The sequence below is a fragment of the Seriola dumerili genome, unplaced genomic scaffold (assembly GCF_002260705.1).
Source record: "Seriola dumerili isolate Sdu_G_001 unplaced genomic scaffold, Sdu_1.0 BDQW01000187.1, whole genome shotgun sequence".
Taxonomy (NCBI): Eukaryota; Metazoa; Chordata; class Actinopteri; order Carangiformes; family Carangidae; genus Seriola; species Seriola dumerili.
The window spans coordinates 2,246,173-2,269,390 of NW_019174442.1; the positions used below are offsets into that span (position 1 = coordinate 2,246,173).

The 23,218-nt window shown below is 41.4% G+C and overlaps 1 protein-coding gene across 6 annotated transcripts in view; it reads right to left on the minus strand.

Moving 5' to 3' along the window:
• The window catches only part of LOC111227428 (UTP--glucose-1-phosphate uridylyltransferase), a 31,554-nt gene extending 8,336 nt beyond the window's left edge, over nt 1–23,218 (minus strand). The window contains exons 1-6 of one of the 6 annotated variants that reach the window (XM_022752892.1): nt 21,635–22,107; nt 21,480–21,506; nt 19,354–19,481; nt 17,299–17,406; nt 6,675–6,860; nt 2,614–2,747 (exon numbers count right to left, since the gene is read on the minus strand). In XM_022752892.1, the coding sequence (XP_022608613.1) occupies nt 2,614–2,747; nt 6,675–6,860; nt 17,299–17,406; nt 19,354–19,481; nt 21,480–21,506; nt 21,635–21,653 (602 nt within the window). In that variant the 5' untranslated portion in view covers nt 21,654–22,107. The other 5 variants (XM_022752896.1, XM_022752895.1, XM_022752894.1 and 2 more) reach the window with 5 other exon arrangements.

Below are 23,218 nucleotides of genomic sequence, written 5' to 3' on the forward strand. Positions count from 1 at the left end.
AAGCGAACTACCATCGTCGGACTGAAAACTCAAGAGTTAAAGCTGAAATTCCTCAAATCCTGCTTCGTAGTTCAGGCCTCAGATGACAGCGGGGGAGGTGTCGATCTATTCTTTCTTTGACTTTGAGGCAACCATTTACAGTAAATACTTAATTGCATGATGAAATATAACATCTGAGTATGGTTTTCTGTTCGTATGTATATGGTCTGTGTCTCTTATATACAATATTCTGTGAATCTGATGTATTCAGCAGATAAACAGCACAAAGAGAAAGCATTAAGCCAGGGAGACTTCACAGCAGGACTTCAAACAACACCCTCATGAAATCAACTTCCAAGAAGGCAGATGAGGCAACAAGCCAAAGAGTCCAAGCCATCATCGCTGTGTGCATTAAACTGATCAAAGGGTTTCTGAGAAGGATCCGCGTCAGGTCGAGTTAACAGACCTCGTCGTGAGGAACAGCACTGAGTGGGAGCCGGCTGTGTTTTTGGCAGTTTGAGGATATTTCAGAGCGCAGATGAGCTGGTCAGGTGAGAGGAGCTGCACAGTAGAGGCACGGAGGCCTTGTTAATTGAGGATTTATTCCAGACTGTTCCTGGGAAGATGCTTCAGATGAGTGGTTTTGATATGAGCTCATAGACTTCAAAGGTTTCATGTCATCTAAGACCCAAGTCTGAGAACATTTTGTTACTTCTACAGAAATGTTTTTCCTGTCGTGGATCCAATATCGCTGCCGCAGCAGACACAGTTTTCTTTCCAGGGTACAACAGGACATGAACAAACATCTTATCGAAGAAGCACTTCATCATCATTATAAGTAACAACTGAGTAAACATTTGCCTCTTCCTAAAGTTATGATACATTTTTATTTGTCCTGAGAATAAATTGCTGCGTCATGTAGATCCTTACAAACATGCTGAATGAATTCTCTACGACGTAAAGCATTTGAATGTTTTGAAACCTGCGTTGTTTACATCCAAGTTTATTGATGCACCGATACTTTATAGGGCAGTAAGTCCAGGGGCACTCGTATCCCAGGGGGCACTTCTGCAGTTGCAAGTGAGTACATAGAAAGCTAATTTAATTCTTCTAATTCTTTGTGTTAGGAAAAGAAAACAGCCAAACAAGATTACAGACTTATGTGACGCTGATCGGGTTCATTTACAGTTTTGTTTCCTTGCTGAGCTGCAGCAGAGGGCCAGTAACACAAAGAAGGTGTTTTATAGTGAAAAGACTGAAACTTTGAAAGATTTGATCTGTTTAAACACGAGCTTCTGGAGCCTGGTAATAACTTCTGATGAAACCACAGCTGTGGATTTTCTCTTCCGTCACTTACACCGACATTGATTTTGAAACCTCGGAGCCTCTACGAACGGGAGGAATGGATGGAAGCTGAACTGACTGCTGCAGGGATCAAACATGTAACCCACATGTTACGTTATATTACGGTATTTAGCAACATTGTTTGAGTCTGTCCAAACCTGAACTGCCTTAAGGAAGCTGCTGGAGTTAAAGTCCACCTTAAAGAAGCCGATCAAATATTAACAAACAGCGCAGAGCACCAACAAGGTGTGTGCACCTTCTGTCTGCCTGACGCTAAGAGCAGAGCTGTATCCAAGTGGTGTGATTGGGGCTGCAACTCACAGTCATCGTCATCACTGATTAATCTGCCAATTAATTTGTCGATTCCATTGTCCGACACTCGAATATATTCAGTTATCAATTATCAAAATAATTGCTGATTAATTTTTCTGTCTGCTGTGCTTCATCGTTTCTTGTTAGTTACAGGGAAGGCTAGCTGTACGAGCTGCAGCACATTTAGCAGGATTTGCATTTAGAATGAACTTGATTGCAGTTTATTTTTTCTGCTCATCACTTTGACAGGTAACCCTAGAGTTTTGTTTTGGCTAAAAAAATAACAAGAGTGGCTCCACACTTTTTTGTGGATAAAACGAATTGTTTTCTCTCAGCTGGAACATCAGATAGCGTGACGTACGGCTGAATTTAAATTGCCTTTTATGAATTACTCTCACGACCTCGGCCACAGACCTCTTTGTTCTCCTATTGATTGAGGTTTCAACCACTTCCTCTGTGCCGAAATTAAATCTTAGAGCTCCCACGCTGCTGTCTAAAAATGCTTTGTACTACACTCCTTCAGGCCCACAGAACATACAAGTGTTTTAAATAATTCAAGGGAAATAGTAAAAAGCAAGTTCCACTTGACTGACAAATGAGACACACCAGGGCATTAAATATTAACAGCTCTCTCCATACATTACACGACGGTTCCTGTCTGGATGCTGCTGTTCTTGACAGTTTTAGCACAGAGTCAGGAGCAGCTCACTGCAGAGACCGAATACAGACCAGTGCTTTAGAAGAAGAAGCTGAGTTTTGGGTTCAGTGCTGCTAACTATTAGTGAAATCCACCCATACTGACACTGATCTTTGTGCACTCTCTGTCCAAGTCTTCTTTCCAGTTTAACATCTGGTATAACCTCAGGATCCTATTGGTTGATGTAACTGCTTATCAGCGTACTGTGAGGAGTGTTTGCACCAGGCCGGCTGTTACTCAACCTTACATGTATGTGACGTGTCATTGACGTGGTCTCTCACCTGCTCTGGTTAAAGGTGTGTATCTTGACGCGGTGGTGTGTGTACTTCTGCAGGATCTTCTTTGTGTCTTCGTCTGTGTTGAAGGAGTTCATGAGGACCAGGGGCACATCTGTGTTGTAAGTCTTGTTCAGGTGCTGTGGGACATTAGAAAACAAACACAGACTATGTAAATGCCAACTACATTTAGATTCATGTACCCAGGCAAGACAGGAGACGAATTTAAAACTGCACCTTCACTGCTCTTCTTGGGGAAACAACAAAGTTTGGGTTGAAGCTAAAAGTTAAAGTTGCAGATTGATGGAAATGAACATTTATTTTAGAACTTATAATAGTTCTCAGGCAGGTTTCGTTGACTCAAAACGAATCTTTTCATGAATTAATTATTCAGTTTGGCTGTTGGTTCCCTCATCTAAAAAAAAGTCTCATTCAGATTTAGAGGTACGGGTGATCAGTTTGTGACCACAGAGAACATGTGAGACATATGGGCACATTAATGCAATTAACTGAGGTGTTAGTGAAAGGAAATGCATCATAGGAGACTTGGGACTTTATATAGATTATACTGAAGGTAAACGAACTGAGAATTAGTATCTAACATTGGAAGAGAGGGAAGGCAGGAAACAGTAACAAACTACATTTGAATTCCTGGATCAGTATCACACATAATAAATACTAAGGAGAACAACAGCACGATATTTCTGTAACTTGTGTCACTAGAGTGAACACAAAGGAGGAAAATCAAACCTGAGGAGAGACTGAAGCAACTTCTTTTATCAGGATAAGAGGAAACTAAAGTGAGGAGAGGAGGAGGATGAGAAACGGGATGTGAATCAGGGGAGAAGCTGCCGTGAGAAAAGACGTTAAAGAGTTGAATTTCCAGCCTCGGACAGAAAACAGGGAATGATTCGACTTTCCTAAACTAAAGCGAGAGCATCTTGTTATTAAGAAACCAGGATGGATGTTGGGTGGACATTCACTTCACATATCATGCAGACAAACACTGACCTCTCCCTTTGCATTTAGTTAAATGAGAGGGTGAACTGTGCTTCCCCACATCTTTCCCTGGAGCTGATGTCAGTTCAGGATGGAAGAAGGATGTTAAAGTTCAGCCTACTGATGCAGGCTCACACACACACACACACATCATAATACACTGCAAACAGACTAAAAAAGGATTACCTCACATCTTGCTTTCGAGCATGTTGACAGTGGGTGTGTGGAGGTTAAGAGGGGAGGGGTGACAATGACCACCTGGAACATTTTGTACTGTATTGAGCCAGCGACCAGTGCTGGCAATCATAAAGGGCCTATGTGTAGCATTTCACCAATATTATTGCATCTTTTTCTTACAAAACTACAGACTTTATAGAATGAAATTCCTTCCTGTTGTTACATACAGAGCTCCGGGGAAACTCGATGAGGAAATTCTGAACTAAAGTGAGTGAAACTTTGGAAGATATCCACTTGATTTGTCTCACTCAGACTGTGAAGCCTCATATTACTTCAGACAAACTTCAGAATATATTAGACTGTAGATTTTGCCCCCCCCCCCCCCCCCACAATCTTTTGCACTGGCAGAGCAATAGGAAGGACAGTCACTCGGGTGAAAGCAGTAAATCCTCAGCAGCCAGGTGGCGACATCCAGTAAAGCTGAAAGAGTCAGTGACAGTGTGCACGTCCCTGCACTGACATGATTCAAAAAAAGTTAAAAAAAAAAAAAAAAGTGCATGAGGCAGAGTGATGACTGAGAGGGGCGTTGGTTCACACACAGGAGACGTGGTTATAGGGTGTGTGTGTGTGTGTGTGTGTGTGTGTGTGTGTGTGTGGGATCCATTTTCTCTCGTCCTAAATAGGCTTTCTAAATAGATTCAGTCAGGAGGTAATCTGACCAGACCTGAGCAGAAAATGGAGAGCAGTGACTCGGACACAGAGAGCAGTGTGCTGGGAGGGGAGAGGCGTCCCATGAGGCCATTATGAAACACACACAAATACAAAGCAGCCACACACACCCAATATAAACTCAGTAACACCATACTGTACACACCAAAGCCCCGGCATCATCGTCTCTGACTGATTCATAAGAGATGTTTTATACTGAGGCTCACAACTGTCTCCAGGCTTTAACCTTTACATCCTCATAACTGTCACCCAGTCCAAGCTGAATCAAGGGATCAGTTGTGCGGCTTGTTTTTTTTCATCGTACATGTCATGTCTGGACGTGGGATCAGGTACAAATATGACCACGCCTCCCGTCACACACACACACACACACACACACACACACACACCGCTCTCCTTTAGCACACAGCCCTCTCTGTTTCCCTGCCGACCCCGCAGACCTGCCCGCCTGCACACCAACAGATCCTCTTTCACTGCAACTCCCCCAATTATCACACTGGACTCCTTTTCCGAAGACCTTCAGCCCACTTTCAAAAAACGCATGTCTCTCCTTGTGGCGCCTCAGATACGTGAAGTAAACGAGGCCTGTGTCTGGAGGAAGTTCAGTATGTAGCACTGCGCACAGAGAGGCGCCGGCTGAACACATTTTTCTGTACTTTTTAAACAGATCGTGCAGATGTTTACATGATGTTTACATCAGACAATACAGAGCATCACTTCCTCCCCCTCCTCCTCCTCCTCTTCTGACATCACAGCCAAAGTGTGCGTGCTGTGTGGCAACCGGCCATTTCTCCTCTGTGTACACCGATCCAACGAGTTAGGCAACACCTAACTGCCAAGCCTGGGCCGCAGTGACAGTGATCTGTAAGGGAGAGCTGCCAGCTGTGAAGAGTTCAAACTAACAAGTAGAACAAGAACAACAGAGAACGGGAGAGGCAGAACAGATCCATCGATTCATCTCCAATGAAGACAGTTTAGTTTCAGTTTAGTGTTTTCACCGGTGAGGTTTGGTGACTGGGTAAAAAGTGTTGTAAGAACACGCACTCCTGACTGTCTGTAATTAAAAGCCAGAGTCTGGTTTTCACAGTGAGGAAGTGAGAGTGGACCTCCCACTCTCTCTGAGTAACTCATAAATCAGTCTTGTTCTGCCGTTCCTGCTGTACACTGCGTTCATACCGTGCCAGCACATGAGACAAGCCCACTTGAATTCACTATCATTTGGGTGGCTCCAGCATTTAGTCGTTTCAGTTCCTTAAACCAATCTGAGGAGTGTGGACCAGGCCGGTTGACTAAACGAGGAAAATATTACAACTGTTATGGAAACCATTATTTGGAAATTATTTGCAAAAACATTCTTTTAAGATTAGCTCAACATATTCTTTGACTAAATTTAGCCACTCGGGTGTAACATAGCACTGATATAATTTCATCTAATAAAAATGTGATATGGCAAATGTATTAGCAAGTAGTTTTCTATCCAGCAGAGATGGAACAACAGAAGCATTTGTTTGGAGTCTCGTTTCTGGTAACTTAATAAATGTAAGTCCAATATAATTCCACCAACTCCTGAGGGAAATATGTGTTTGTTAAGCTGTTAAATGCTCCACGATGTTCATCAGCTAGTTGCTAACTTTGTCTCTCTGCTGTTTGGGGCTGGCCAGGTGGTGTGCAGTCTGTTTTTTTCAGAGCTTTTTCTCTGCAGATTTGGGTAATAATTCTCTGTGGGTTCATCACAATGAGAAACGCACATTATCATTTGGTCCATTGTTGAAACAAAATTTTAATTATTGCAGATTTAATATGATTGGATTCAAATCTAAACTACTTTGGATAATGAATGAAAACAGACGGAACGGTCACTGCACGTGCGGATACTTACCTCTTCACTGAGCTTAATAGCACCGTACATAGGAGTGATGTGAAGCCCTTATGTCACGACATCAAGCTGTAAGGACCAAAATAAATCATCTTTGCTGCAAACCCATGAAGACGTCTTACAAAAGGTCTCACGGCAGAGATGTGGTTCAGCATTCGATTTTCCCCATTAAAGTATTTCCCAGCTGTGGATATTAGAGCTATTGAACAATGTCTTTCTAGTCCCCCATCATATTGCGACCCCATTCTCCAAGGCCTTAAAGTCGGGTCCCGGAGACTTCCTTTACCTCTATCTGCTGCACGGTGAGGTCCAGGAAGGTGTTCTCGTTGCGGACGCTGATCAGGCTCTTGGGGCCCTTGCACCCCATGCTGGTGCCCAGGCCTCCGTTCAGCTTCACCACCACCAGTTTGTTGAGGCTGTCAGCCACGTTGTCCGGCAGACCTCGAGCTGCGATCTTGTCGTAGGGCTGGATCTGGAGCAGAGGGAGAGGCAGAGGAAGAGGGAGAGAATTTTGATTTTATTGCTTTCTGCAAACAAACTAGTAATATTAACTTTTTTTTATTTATTTATTTTATTTCATTTTTCTTTATGCAGAGTGGGGACTGTAACAGCTTTGAGTGTGGGCTGATTAATTTCCAGCTGAGCAACATAATGGGCTGAATTGATGTGGAAATGCGAAAATGTCACAAAATGTTAATTTGTTCTGCTGCAAAGTGCTTTTTTGAAACAAGACGGGAACTGCTACATGCATGAAATACAAAAGACGCAATACAAAGAACAAATTTTGTGGCATGTTTTTGTGTGAATGCTGCAGATAATAGTAATTACGACGGCTTAATGCATCGTCTTCAGCGCCTCTGTTGGCAAGGCAGCAAAAATCATTGCAGTACGGTGTGTGTGTGTGTGTGTGTGTGTGTGTGTGAAGCAACATTACTGGGTCAATACTGCAGCTCTCATATCAGCGTATTCATACATCATGTATTGACTTCTTTCATTCTCTCCCACGGAGCAGAGAGAAGTGACGGGACAAGAGGAGAGAGGAGAAATTCACAGGAATGTCATTTTCAATTTAAAGGTGATTTCCAAGGCTGCTTTCCCCACCGTTGTTGTGTTTGGCCTCAAGTTTCATCCCACCTTGAATGAATTTCATTCTTTCACAGGGAATTTTTTAAAACCAAGTCAAAAAAAAAAAAAAAAAAAGAAAAAGAAAAAGAAAACTGCGAGCGATGTGCAGAAGCATCCAGGGACACTAAACTCTAACCAGATGTTACAACAGCTTTTTGTTGTTAAGACGGGAGCGAGTGGGTCGGTGATAAAATCTACCTCTGTGTGGGTTTGCCTACAAATTTCCAAAATAAATGTGTGTGTGTGTGTGTGTGTGTGTGTGCGTGTGTGTGTGTGAGAGAGAATATCAAAAGGCCAGGAGTCATTGTGTGTGTTGTTTCCTGCTAAAACACAGAGTTACCAATTAGCGACAGCAGACACACAGCAGAGCTTCTGGTGGAAACAGGCATCCTCTCTTCTAGTGTTTCCCCCGCCCCGCCTCCCCCGGGCTCCTCACCCCCTCACCTCACCCCCTCACCTCACATGTAGGATGAGGTTACAAATACAACAGACAACCTGGACACAACTGTCGCTCACTCTCTGTCCAGGAAGTGGTCGAGAGGAGGACAATACACGTTTCATGGTCAACGGCTGGGTGATAACTGTCTTGCATGAAAACAATGCAGGAACAGGATATAGCATGCGCTGCTGATGCACATAACAGTGTTGACTGATACAAATCCCTGCAGGTTCCGGAAAATATAAAAGATGGCACGAAATTCAGGGGGAAGCGAGAGGCTGTTTGTGTGTCGAGTGAAATTTTTTCAGCTGGAATCCCCATCCTACCCCTGTACCCCCGAAGGGAAACAGCTTCCACTCCCAGATGTTCATTTCCCTCTCTGGACAATACAGATGGCTTTTCTTTCCCTCCTGTGCACGTGTGTGTTCAAGTGGTCTGCAGAAAACACCTCTTTTCCCTCTACTCCTGTATTATCTTCCATTCTAACTCAGTTCCTTTGCAGACGGCTGTTTTCATTATTCACCTTGAATGACAATGTGCTGTGCGAGCTGCAGGAGTGAGCACCTGAGAGAAATCCACAGGACAGTTTTATCTACAGCAGTGATGGATTATGGTTTAGGATTGACTCAGATACACGCCAGCAGGATTTGTGATGTTACACAACAAAAACATGGCGTGCAAAACATGTTAATCATGCATCAGTGGCTGAAGGAAGATGTGTCCATGGCTGGAGTAAAACAAGGGTTATTACTGAAGTGCAGTAGAAGCGCATCGTTGATCTATCTGGGAGAATTGCATAACAAAATAAAGTTAGTACACATGTTTCCGTCCTCCCACTCATCTAGATCATCTTTTTTAAGACTACAAACCCCACAACTGTGGTCTCGGTCTACAGATTTTCATAATGTGAGAAACCCCAAACTCTTTCCTCAAAGCCGCAGTGTCACAACAACGCAGGAAATTGTCTCCACCTCATCTCACCTATAATAACCACACACACACACACACACACACACACACACACACACACACAAAATGACCTTTTAAATCTCTCGGTGCTGCATGCCGTTAACTCTCCCTGCAGGATTGTATCTGACATTCCACATTTTTTTTTATTTTTTATTACAGTCTGCAAATGATACAGTTTCCAATCCTCCACCCAAGGACAGGAGAGGTGCAGTCACTCTTCACTGTGAAAACTGTCTGTTTCTGCATCAAACCTGGTGGAGGGATGGGGCACAGGTCAGGGGAGAACCCATTCAATTTGGGTGCTGATCCGGTTAAAGAGGCAGATCCAGGAAAAGTGATAGTTCGGGTTATTTGACGCGGGGTTGTGTGAGGTACTTATCTATGGTCGGTGCATTACCTGCAGTAGATTCAGATCAGTGTGGTTTAGAGAGGCGGCCGGGAGCACCGGCACAGAAGCTGAGTGCTGTGCTGCTGTGGACTGGGTCAGCAAAAAAAAAAAAATAATAAAGTGTTTTAGCCACTTAAAAAATGCCCACAGAAAAAAACTAATATCAGTCCAACTTTGAATATTTTTACTTTCATGCTTGTGCGTAGTTCAGCGGTTAAAAAAAAAAGTAGTTCCAAAGCAAAGGGCTGATTGACGGCAAGATAAAGTGATGAAAATATTAAAAAATATATACACACACTGACTACAGATAAGTACCTCACACAACCCCGCGTCAAATAACCCGAACTATAACTTTAACATTGCGAGATGTGGCATTTTTGCCTTGGCGGGGGTATGCACTCCGCTGAGTGCCATTCCAGTTCGGTCAGCAGTCTACTTCACCTTTAAAAACAGCTGTGTAGCCTTTTTTTAAAAAGGTAAGACTTCTGATCTTGTGTTAAAGTCTTGAACCAGCCGACGGCTTGAACTGGAGTTTATGGTTAAACACCAGGCTGAGAAGATGACGTCTGTGTTTGTAGACTCTACCAGCTCTACTGTGCCATGACAGTGGTATGTAAATCTTTAGTGGAGCTCCGCCTTCAGCAGTGTAAACAGTATTTTGGCTGGGCATGCACTTCCTACTGTCTGGAGATGTCACAGGTTATCACAGGAATGAAAATAAGTTCTAATTGTAATTTACAGATCAGGTAAGAGAGTGAGATTGAGTCAGTTACACCCGAATCTACTGTTTAATCATGTTACTGTGCTGGTTTCTGTGTAATCTGGTGGAAGATCAACATAGCTGTTATTGTCAGCTGTTCTTGTGAAACCACTGGCCCAATGGGACACGTTGCTATGTGAGTTAAATACTATGATAATATTATCTACGTCACAAGGTAAAAAAAATTGAAGTTACTGTAGGAATACTTCACAGATATGTCCTAACTCCTTACAGGGATGTTATAGGACTGTTACTGGAAACAGATTAACAAAAAACAAGTTCTTCTTTGTAATGGCTAACTTTTGTTCTTGTTCTTGCTGTCACTCTTCATGTAGTGATAAAATCACATCTCCTGCCAATTTAATGACGACAGGCGACATGACAGACAGAGTGACAGAGTACGTTATAGTTATTTTCTTAATCCAATCTAAAGTGTCCTGTGCCAACAATTGTAAAGGTAGATATGTGGGATAACTTGGAAGTAACCAGTTCAAACAGAGTAGAGTAGTAAGTAAACAAACAATAGTCTATAATCTTTAGGGTTAGTTGAACAGTGACAGGTTGTAGTTAGTGTGGCTCTGTTCACGTGGGTGAATAATGAGGGAGTATATAGTTATATACTGTATATATATATATATAGTTATATAGCTGATATTTTCTGGACTAAACCAAATCCAGGAAGTAGAATCAGTATGTATTATCTTAATATGTTGAATTACGCTTCTGTCATTTTCGCCCGTCTGCGTGACTTGAAGAATGCCTGATGCCGTTAGATGCCAAACATACGCCAATTCATTATTGCTGCAGTGGGTCAGCCTGTCATCCCCACTAGTCGCAGCAGTTAGTGGGCAATCTGTGTCGAAACTGTCTTTACAGACCAAAAAAGCTACTGAATAATTCATTTGGTTTGGGGAGATTTTGAATTCCAGTCTTTGGCAGTGGTCGCTAAGAAAGTTTAGTTTAACCCTTTCCTTTACCCTCACTCACTGGGATGGGACACAACCAAATGATGCTTCTTTACCCTCTTCCCCTTAATCACACACTCTCTTTGTCACCCTGTTTCCTCCATCTCATTACTGCGTGTAACTGTCATTTTACATTTCACTTAATGTTCCCTGTTTCAGTGCTCGTCTCACCCCTTCCCTCTCCCCAGCTCTAATCTCTCTGCCTCCGTCTCTCTTTATGTAACTCTCAATTTCACTGTAAAGCCTCCTGTTTTCACACTTCATTCATCTTTTACTGCCCCTCTGTCCATCTTTAATCTTCTCCATCTTTAATCTTCTCTCTCTCTCTGTTATTCTTTCTCTCTCTCTTCCTTCTTTCCAGCTTTTGAGTTTGTAAATGAGGCAGCTCGGAATCGCAGTTTGATGCAGTTACTCTTCTCTTGCTACAGACTGAAGAGAGAAAGACAGATAGCGCTGTGTGTGTGTGTGTGTGTGTGTGTGTGTGTGTGTGTGTGTGTGTGTGTGTGTGGTTAAAGAGTCCAGTGCCAGATGAGAAACTGAGGACTTTCTGTCAATGTTCAGTGAGACAGAATCAAACATGTCAAAAATGCCGGCGAGCAGCGCGTCCCGCTCGAAACCAGCTCAACCTGCTTTTTTTTTTTTTTTTGGAAAAAAGATTTGGACCACAGGTCGTATTTCCCAGGAGCAAATGGGGCAACATCCTATTGGCCAATAAATCTTGGTTATTAGTAGAGAAGATCATTTTGGGTTTGCTTCCTTGAGTACAGTAAAAAAATAAATAAATAAATAAAAATACTCACTTTACTGAAAAATAATTCCTGTTTAAAGACCTTGAATTCTGTTTATTATTAATAATTTTATGCATCATGTTTATACTTTTCACAGCTACTTATACTGAATGCAACAAGTCAAATAAATAAAATAAACGCCTTGGTCAGCGGGAGAACCACTTCATTTACATGGTATTAACCCAGTACAGCTGTGACGGCCAGATTTATCTTTAGATCTATTTTACATTACTAAACACATCATGTTTTTATCATTCTTTATGTAAATTTTTACCAATCACTCTGATGTTTTTTGCTTCTGAGATGATGCTTTGATCCAGTGGCATTCCCCATTTGGTTCTGAGATAAATCACTAGTGTCACCCAATGATTAAAGGGATGAGAAAAACAAAATTGCATAAAGTTGGGATTATTTTCTATGAGTTTTCTCTCTACTTTTTTTGTTTGTGTTATTTCTTGGGAAATACTGGATACTTCAGCCTTTCAAACATCTAACACACTAATGACTCACATTCACATGAAGGTCACAGGTAAGAAAGGCTGGAAAAACCTGTCATCTACTGTCATTTAAAAGGAAAGTGAAAATCTGATGGTGTACCGGGAACACTAGGATGACTTCAGTGAGTCTTCATAGCTTCGTTATCACCGTCCGTATTATGCTGAACGGGGTTTTTGGTCTGAACTTCATCAAACACAATAATTTGCTACATCAGGACCAGCAACTTTACATGATCACTTTCCACAAATTTCCACAGTCACATCGGGCCAAACACAGTAACGTTATTATGACTGTGATGGTGGAAACGCTGACAGACATGGAGGTGATCAGATAGTGACTTATTTCGCCTGAACTGCCTTCATGCCCTTCTTGTTGTGCTTCTTGGTGAAGCGCATGTTCCTCAAGAACTTAGGGTCCACCCCCTCCTTCAGTGACTCATAGTGCTCAGATCTGGGCCTCTTGATGCCATTCCTGTGGGCTTTACAAGACTGGTTGTGGGTTGTGTAGTTCTTAGAGACTCGGCCATTTCGACGCTGGTTTATCTGCCACACGAACAGACAACAGCTGGAAAAGCGTTCTGATAAACACCTTGCATTGTATACTAGTCTATTTTCAGTGTCTTTGCAATGTGACTATGTTCAGGCAGAAAACACAGTATGGATTCAGTGATTCTCATGAACGTTGAATCTTGGCAGGAAGGAAAAAAACTGGAAAAAAAAATCCACATGAGAAAACAGAGCATGTGCTTTCAGACACACTGCGGTTTTCACATGTAAACTTCTGTCATGTGACGGTTAACGACAGAGCAGGAATAGTCACATGAAAACCGTTTGATGTTAGTGAAGGACACGAAGTGAAGTTTTATGCATTAATCCACACAACCTGATTAAAACTAAAATCATACTGTACCTCACAGTGAACCGACACCAGCCTGATAAACAGCAACACGAAACCAAGTTGTTATCAGTTGATCTTTAGTGGACATGCATCCTCATTTCCTGGTTATGAACATTCATATATCAATGTTTCAATCTTTTCACCACTACAATGCAAAGAGGAATTCAAATGTCCCGTCGGGCTATTATTGGTTACTGATGTTTCTACACATCCACTGACAGATAACCTGCATGTTTTAGTATCATGATTAACTAGAAAATGCCAATGTCAAACAACATACACCACACCAGATCTGCCCCAAAATGTAACGGGTTCTTCTCCGGTTCATGCCCCATCCCCTTTATCTAGTTTGGTGAAAATCGGTTCAGTACTTTTTGCACAATCCTGCTGACAAATAAACAGACACTGGTGAAAACACAGCAACCTCGGCAGAGGTGATAAAAGCACTAACGTGTGCTAAATTATTGCTGAAATCCTGACTTTTCCACATTATTTCTTTACTGGAACATGTACTTCCTGTATGTTTTGCCTCAGCGTGTTTGTGGCAAACCTATCCTACCTCTTAACAGCAACGTTTTCAGTGCTGTTGACGTACTTTCTACCATCCCAACAATAAGAACGCATGAGACAAGGAACAAAGACTGGTTTACTTCACTGTGAATTAAAAATAAGTGAGCAGATACAGTGTGGTTTTTTTTACTTTGTATAGATGGGACCATTATTCCCCAAGTGAGTAATAGGGCACTTAATCATGACCATTTCCCTTTACTTCCTTGTTTAGCTAAGTTCAACACAAAGTCACAGCAGAAGAGAAAAAAAAAAAAAAAAACTTTCTCAGAATTTGAAATTCAGCCTGCAAACCAGACTCGTGTACTTCTGCTGCTCCATTTACTTACTGGCTAGCTCTTCTCCTGACGGCTCAACATTTTGACTGACACCAAACACTGCGCTCAGACTTCAAGCATCCTCCCACGAGATCAGACCGAATCAGATAAGTTTGCACCTCTCAATCTTGCTACTTTGAAGCTCGCACAAAACATGGAAGCCCAGCGTTCAGGAAATCGAAGCGGAGCGCAGTGAAAGCGTCCCTTGTGACTGAAAACTAAGGAAGACCTACAAAATGTGCTTCTTCAGTGAAAGAGAACAAGGAAATCCTGCACAATCAACTCAAAGAGACGCTGATGACTCGGCACTTTAACTTTCTAAGTGACTGACCAGCAGCACCATCAAAGGAAACTCACGTGGTTTGTGTAGTTTACTGCCAGGAGGATGGTGAATAGTCTCTGCACAGTCCACAGAGGTCTGCTGTACTACAAGTAATGACTGCTGGAACATTTCAGAGGGAAACTTTTCACTGTAGGAAAAATATATGACACAATCTGATCTCCCTGAATTACGATGATACACCATGACCTTACTTTATCAATACATACACTCAAATAATAAATAACATGTTATTCAAGCCATCTTCCATTTAACTCTACTTTATACTGCTCCACTACATTTTGTACTTTTTACTCCATTGCATTTAATTTATAGTTATGTTTTCTTTTCAAATAAGGATTTTACATCCATTCATATGATCATTATATAAAAACATGACTGTATAATTCGATAGATCTGGTCTGTACTAAGCTGTCACACATCTCAATGACTAAGATAATAAAAGCTTTGAACTCTTTTGTACAAGTTAATGAAGCGTGGAAATGTTATTATTTATTTATCAAATTAACCAGATTTTGATGGAATTAAACCGTTTAACTCAATCGATTTATAGTGGATCAATAAAAGAAATGAATGATTTGAAGTTTTGTTTGTCTTAGTTAAAAAAAAAAAAAAACTTAGAAACAAAAGCCAAATAAGTGACAGGCCATAATGAGAAAAAATGGCTGTCATTAGGAAAGTAAAGAACCATCATTAAACTCTTACAAATCATCACTTGAATCACTTGTTTATGTAATACTTTTAGAAACGGAAAAAGGTCACTTACAGTACAATAAGAGAATTACAGTCTATTTTTACACTGACCAGTAACAAACAACTTCCTTCTACGTGGATGTTAGCCAGCCGTTTCTGGGCTTTTATTAGTCACACTTTTAATTATGTACAGATATTTATGACTTCCCAGTTTGTTCAATGGACTGTATGCGTCAAATCATGTTTGCCTGTAACCACTGGTGTCCAGGATAGTTTGAGTCATATGTTTATTGCTTTGGGTGCAACAAGGTGTGAGACGGGTTGGTATTTAAGGCTCAGCAAAATCCACGATGGAAAAGAAATGAAGAGCAGTGATATAAAACATGCCTGAAAACACTTTGATGAGCATCAATTCATTTTTCAAACTGTTCAGACTGTTTCGCCTCGTCTTGTTTGGTGCCTCTGATGCCTCAGTTTCAAGCTGTGGGCTGTCTGCTTACAGACAGCTCATCATGATGAGTGACAGGTGCTGAGATGGGGGTTTGATCGTCTGAAACTGGGAGTAAAAACACACAGAAAAGCTTCATGCGGTTGCTTTCACTTTGAAATTTAACCTGCTTGGTGCACCACACCCGTAGCCACCGAAGACGAGACAAGAAGTCTCGTAATTGTGAATATTTTGAATAAAAACATATTCAAAAGGTCACCTGTGATCTGTGCACTAGTGAGGCAACTGCTGCAAACTGACCTGTACATATCTACAGTTGTGGAGCAATGCTGAAGTCTGACATGGCGCAGACTGTGATTCTTCATAGCTCTACAACTTATTTCACTACATAAAAAATCAATATATAAATAAAATGCAGCCTCCACATCCACTTCATTGTGACCACTGTGTTGACTACTTCATATTATGCACTTTATTTTGTATGAGCTTCTTGATCCAAACACTGAAGAGGAGGTCATGGTTCAAATCTATAAAGTTTAGAAACTTCAATTATTGATTCTTGGGAGAATGCCTCCCCTGACAGAGATGTGACGCAATCCACAAGAAAGACGACATCTCACTCTGTTGGATTTGTTGGAATAAAGAAATACTCAGTTCACTGGCGGTTGTACAGTGAGGTTACAGGGTGGATGAGTCCTGCAGCAGCGCGCAGAGAGCACACGAACCGACAACAACCAGGTTTAATTTATGGCAAAATTAACATTAATTAGTGACAGATAATCTGACCTACCACTGGCAATGTTTGTTGTTTCAACCACCAACAGCGACGCTGAGCTCAGCACCGGCTAAAAATGAGAAGCAGCAGCTGAATGTTTTTTCACATTGCTTTGCTTATGATCATTAGTGAAACTGTGTATTTTCTTTCCAGCCTCAGTGTCTGAACTCAGAGTCTCTCACTGCTGCGCCCAAATAATATTCAACATTCACACATGCTGATTTCCGCTGGATTATACAGCGGCATGTTGCACTTTGTCTTAAAGAACAGGAGCAGCAACACGAGCAGGACGAGGTGACCGAAACACAACAGAGCACAGCAATGACATAATTTTAGTCGATACCGATCCATTAATACATAACCAGATTGGCCCTGATCCTTATCTTTAAGATCAGCTCAGGACATCTCTACTTGCAGGATCTCTCTACTGCTCGTTTTACAATCTCTGAGAATGAGGATAAAGTGATTGTTCACTGCTGCCATGGTGACATTCCAGAGTTCAAATCTGCCTCATAGTTTAAGCGCATTGTTTTGACATCTGATACGCCTTCAGGCTCAAGGCTGAATTACTATTTCTCATACTGGACTTCCCCTACCGTCTTTCCTGTTGTACGTATGATACCTTCTTGGTTTAGTTTTCTTCTTCCAAGCCAGTCTAACAGACAGGGTGTGTGTGTGTGTGTGTGTGTGTGTGTGTGTGTGTGTTTGGCTTAATCATTGCGTGTATACAAAACTCACACACTGGAATATTTTTTTCCTTGTAAGATGCAGAAACATTGAGAGCTACGTGTATGTGCGAACAAGGACAAGGTTTTACTTGAGATATAAGTGATGTAAATCCAGTTTTCACTTTCTCTCCCACCATAAACATGTGATGTTCTCATTCTCTCAGGTGCAGACAAGCAAAAAAAAAACAAAAACTAAAAGAAACAAACACTCACAGAGTCCTCTGGAGGTCTTTGTATCTTGATCCACTCCACTGACGGCCCCTTCACCTGCAGAAATCTGTGGAAAAGATTCTTGAAGCCCTCGAAGTCTTTCTTGGACACCTGAAAAACACAAGGATTTTACAATATTTTAATCTTTACTCATTCATGAAAGGCTGGCTGAGATTTGCCAAGTCACTAATACAGTTTTGCTCAACCACAATTTTAATTCACTTCACCAGAAAAATGAAAATGGACCGAGTGCTTCTCAAAGTGCAACAGTTATCTACCAGATTTCTCTACTGAGGGAAGCTGAATAAAGGGTTAAATTAATAAGATCTTTGCTGATTCTCACCATAGTTTTCAATCACAAAGTCAATAAAAATGTAATTTATCCTTTTTTCTTATTTTATATTCCTCGCACTGCACTTTCACTACTCCTCACCCTATGTTTCTTATAATGGAGCTGGTAATCTAGCAACTGAAACTTCTATTGCTGCTCTCGAAAGTGAAGATAAAACAGTCAGCTGGAGCCTCGAATGTAAAATGTGGGTTTGATCATCTGCAATTAGAAAGTCAACTTCTGCTCGCTGAACCAGCCACTGGGGTGAAACGGGTGTGTTCACCAAGCGAGAAATGACACAATAAAAAGACGTTTGACTGATGGATGAAATATGTGAAGCTGCTGAACAACATGAGGGGACATATTTGATTCTAAGCATCACAGAGTGTTACATGTTTGTGTAATGCTGATTTCTTTTTGCAGCTACTGGATAGTGTACTGTAGCAGTGTACTGCAGATGCTTTAAAAGTTAACAATGAAAACCAGATTGTGATGCCCCTGGTTTTGCACACACGCATTGTGCATTGTGATGCATGTGTACAATACCAGTTGCAGATAAAACAGCATCAGGATGTGATGCAGCACCTGGAGCGGTTTTATTTGTTTTGGGATGGGATGATTTCATAAACCACTTTGGTGATTTATTCAGAAAATTCCTCTCCATAATTTAGCGATTTGCAATTCTTCTTTCTGTGTTGCTTTTTCTCTGGGTTTGCATGGTTTTTATTTTTAATACACTTGTGCAAAAAGAAATTTCAGACAAAAAGATTAAGATAAAAACAAAAAAATAATTCAAAATGCATTCAAGCTCTTGAAAATCCATTCCAGGAGGGTAAGGCAAATATAACCATGTTGGTGGCCTGTCACTGGTAACGAGACCTGCCCAGTTTAACCAATGTGTAACTTAGACTCTGTCTCTGCAGTTGTGTATATGAACAATGCTTTTTCGCTTGCGTAACTGTTGGTGCTTAAATACAAAAGCTTTTTTCTGTGAGCCCACTTGAGTGAAAGTGTGTGTGAAGTAACGGGCGCGCTTGTGTGTGTGACTGGCTGTCCCTTCTGACCTTTTTCTCTCCATGTATCCTTCCATCTTTTGCGATTGCGCCTGGTTAATGTCTGAAAGAGGCAACTGCCAAACCTTGCGTGTGTGTGTGTGTGTGTGTGTGTGTGTCAAGCCAGTTTTACTGACAACTTGGTTTCAAGGTTTACGATTGTATTACAGCAAAGAAAACTAAAAGAAAACAGAGGGATTGATGGTGAGTCTCGCTTTCTTGCAGCTGTTTAGGACACAGTTTGGCGTTTACCCTGAGGTTGTGATGAATCAGCTGCTGTGGGCTGAGAAGTACCCACTCCCACCACCAGAATTCCTTTGAGGCAAACAGGACGAAGCTACAGGGGCTCAGTTGGGCTGCGTCTCTCTAATGACGCAATATATTATGATTCAGGCTGACAAAATGGGTGAATGTTTGCTTTAAAACCTTGCCTACTGCAATTTTATGACATTATGTCTGTGTGACTTTATGTTTGTGTGTGTGTGTGTGTGTGTGTAAGCATGTAGGTGGAACCCTCATTGGCACTGTGCTACAGTATGTGTCACTTTTGTGTTTTCCCAGTGTTGTGTGAGACCCCACCACCCTCTAAATCACTACCAGATGGTCGGAGAGGCAGAGAGAGAGAGACAGAGAGAGAGAGAGAGAGAGACAGAGAGAGAGTCAGTGCTGGTGTACCTCTCTCTCGGCCCCTGTGGTGGTGTCCAGCAGTTTCTCCAGCTCAGCGTGCATGGAGCTCTCCAGCTGCTGCCGCATCATTTCCTGGAACTGAGCCATCCCTCCGTTGGGCACTCCTTTACTCAGACCTGGACAGAGAAGACAGGGGAAGATGAGGTGAAAAGGTTTTTTCACAGTTGCAATATAACTTAATTCTAACACGTTATGCTTGTCTCCACTTCGACTCATTTTATCGAATCAAACCGTCTCTTTAGGCTCGTCACTGAACAAAACAATATTTCTATTCCAGTTTGTCAAATTTATTTTTCACTCAGAGCATATTGTAGTCATGATTCTTTAATAATCTAATTTAGGCATCCTTATCTCTGTAACGATTGTTTATGTTGTGTATTTATGATAATAGTTATCAGTTTTCTTTTTAAATCTCAACCATCAATATCAATATTGACTTTGAAAATCTATTGTTAAGACACATCCAGCATGGCTTAGAAACTCCCTGACTGACTACAGGTACAGGAAGGGATGTAATCACAACGAAGCACGTCTGAGCCTAATTATTCCAATTGCTTTAATTAACTGGCACAAGTAGCTTTGGCTTGAAATGACAGTAAATGTGAGAAAGTCGTATGAGAATCACGATCACATTCAAAAGCTAATGAGACAATGCTTGTGAACAAATTTTTTTTTTCTGCGCTGTGAGAGATTAATGTTTTGATTAGATCCCAACAGCTGGCTTGTTTACATGCATGATTTAAAAATGAGAAAATAAAGGTTAAAAACCAAAGCAAAAGTATAATACAGTTACAACGGGATGTGCCAGCAGAGTTAAGAGCTTCATGTGTGGGTCACCACAGAGTAATTCATGGGCTCTGGCACACAGTCAAAAACATGACAAAAGGAAACTACTCTTCTTTTTAGTCAAGTGTGATAAGACGCGCCCAGTGTCATCATTAAGAACAGCAGCAGAAGGAACTGGAGATCATATGTGGTATGCCAGTGATGCACAGATTCCACCGCCCCCAGCTAGGATTTTTAATGTTTAATGTTTTAAGATTTTATAATATCTTACGTTCGCTTTCTGTCATCAAGGGCAGATAAAAACAAGGTGCCAGGTAACAGCTGTGACTGTGGTAAGTCTCAGGATACAAGTAGAATATTTATGAATCAATAAAGTAATGATAACATTTTACAAACTGTATTCGCTTATCTATTGCTTCATTGATAAACTACATTAATTAATTTAATTGTTTAGTCGATAACATGTCAAAATAATGATGAATGCCATTCACAATTTCCTAGGTTTTTTTTGTGAACAGTAAGATATATTTTAAAGCACTTTTAAAACTATATCCATCACATCTTCATTTTTTACCTCATGATCCATTTAAATTAATCACCGATTTTCAAACTTACAGATGATTGATTTAGCAAATCAACTTATGTCTCTTTGACAGTTAACCAGCCATCATTAGGAGCCCCTGTTCTATTCATAAGACCTAAAAGCAGTGGCTGGAGAATTTAGGAAATAACCAGCAAACTGTGCCTAAAAATCAGATGTTACTGGCACATTTTGGTTGCCCAGGAAGCCTGAAATGCTGTAGTAGGTTGTAAGTTACAGGCAGGCTGGCTGCAAGCCTGAGGCGGTGAAATAAAACCAGTGAATGACCTGGAGAACTTTGACCAGGACTCCACCTGGCTGCCTTTCAGAAAGCTATGAACAACACTTTTCAAATCAGCTGGGGACTGATTTTAGGCAGATTTTTAAAATTCAGTTTGAGAGGTGGTGTGCTCATGCCCAGATGGGAGGCTCGATCATTTAAAAAATTAGAGTTTACAACCAACCGACCAATCTCAAATGCATTCAAGAGATACCATCTGTCATAGGCAAAGGATAGTGGTCATGTGGTGACACAAAACACAATGTAAAAGAAAACTTTAATGTGCATCTAAGAGCCTCAGTTGGCAGGACTCCTCACATGAAGGCATCAACTCAAGTATTTTAAGCTTTGACAGAAATAAGACTGAGCATGGTAATCACATGTGACGGATCATTTAGTATAAGGGGCAAATTATAAGTCTCCGCAAGCTGATTTCAATTCTGAACTGATAGGAATAAAAACCAGTACCTGCATCAAAATACAGTTGAGAAATGCCTGGAATGGAGGAAAAAACATTAGAAAAGGTGTTTGGCTCTAAGGAATGATTTTGGTAAATGAAGATCTATGAAAACACAGATTTGGTTCAGGGTTATAACTAAAATACCTTCCACATCATCACGTACCTTCCACATAAAGTGCCATGTTTCAGCTGCCAAAGAGCGACCGGTTCAGCAATACATACGGTTAAATAACAAGATGAATCCAAAACAGAGCACACGGCACTGTTTCAAGTTAAATATTCCCGAGAGCAGAACCGAAGTGTCATTGAACATACATCCCGTAAATGAATAGAAAAGTTTCTTAGAGGTATCCTAAAAGCCAGTCACAGATCATTCATTCAGAGGTATGCAACCCTTTAAGTCCATTCACCACTGACGCTTTGGAGGAAAAGGCATCCTGTCAACCTCAAAAAAAAAAAAGAAGAAGGAAAACAAGGAAACATTCATCCGATCACATTTATCTCTCTGGCCAGCAGCCAAGTATCGTCTCTCAACATGAAGCTGGACCTGATCTAAGAGGATCTTTTATTCCTTGCGGTGGCCGCCTCTCGTTTTCCAGCCCCAGTACTGTAAACCACGTCACAAATCCTGGCTCTGACACCCAACCTCTGGTCGTGTTTCTCTTGTCCCTCGCCCCCTGCCTACATTTTTATTACCTTATTATTAAAGCGTCTTTTCCTTTTTTTTTTTTTTTACACCAGAGTCCACTTACTTGTACTGCCAACAAACCTCCAGTCAATTATTAACCGGTGAGAGGCACACTAGTGACTCCATCCGCACAACCTGCGTGCCTGACGGGGAACTTAAGAGGCTAGAGGATGCGGAAATGAATCAATGATGGATGGTGGACGGAGGGTTTGTATGTACTCAAGAAATACATATTAACGCTGGATACAGTGTTTACAGCTTTGACAAGTCAAGTCCGTGAACGCTACACTACGAGTAAAAACGACCGCTTACGATTTATGTCTAAAAGAAAAACCGCTGAGCTACAATAGCTAACGTGAAGAGACGACCACCAACACGAGTCGCTTGGGAAATCGGGCAAATCAAAACGTTTTTCAGATTTAAAGCCATTTTCTTACTGTGTGACTGTAGGATGCTGGTGGGAAAAAAAGTCGATGGGGTCGGCCTGGTCCTGCGGGTCTGAAGGACCACAGCAATCCCGCAGACAAGAAGACAGACAGCAGGGGTACACTAATATCGATGTTTTGTTTTGTTTTTTCTTTAACAGGTTTTCACCTTAAAACTTCGGGCTTCTGTTTCCCGTCGACATCGCTGGGTAAAAAAATCGCAAAAAGACAAAAAAAACTTAAAAAACGAAATGTCAGTAGTTTGAAGATTCCGAGCAGGGGCGAATGGGAATGTCGCAGGGGGACGGCAGCCAATCAAAACGTTGGTTTTCTGTGACGCATTTTTGAACTACCAATAGATTTCTGCAACGTGCGATATGTTTTCTGACAATTCCGGGTGAAAGAATGCTCGAAATTTTGGAAATAAAATACCAGAAGTACGCATACATCCGCCCTTATCCCATATAACATCTTTAAGTAAAAGCTTTTAAAGTACATCAGTATATCATTATGAGAAGCATCAAACTGGCTGAGCAGCAGTCAACATCTCACCAGGTACAACAGATTCACCCCGGGCAGTGGAGGAGGAAGTATCCAGATTAAAGTAAAAGTGCTACCACCGTGCTGTCAAAAT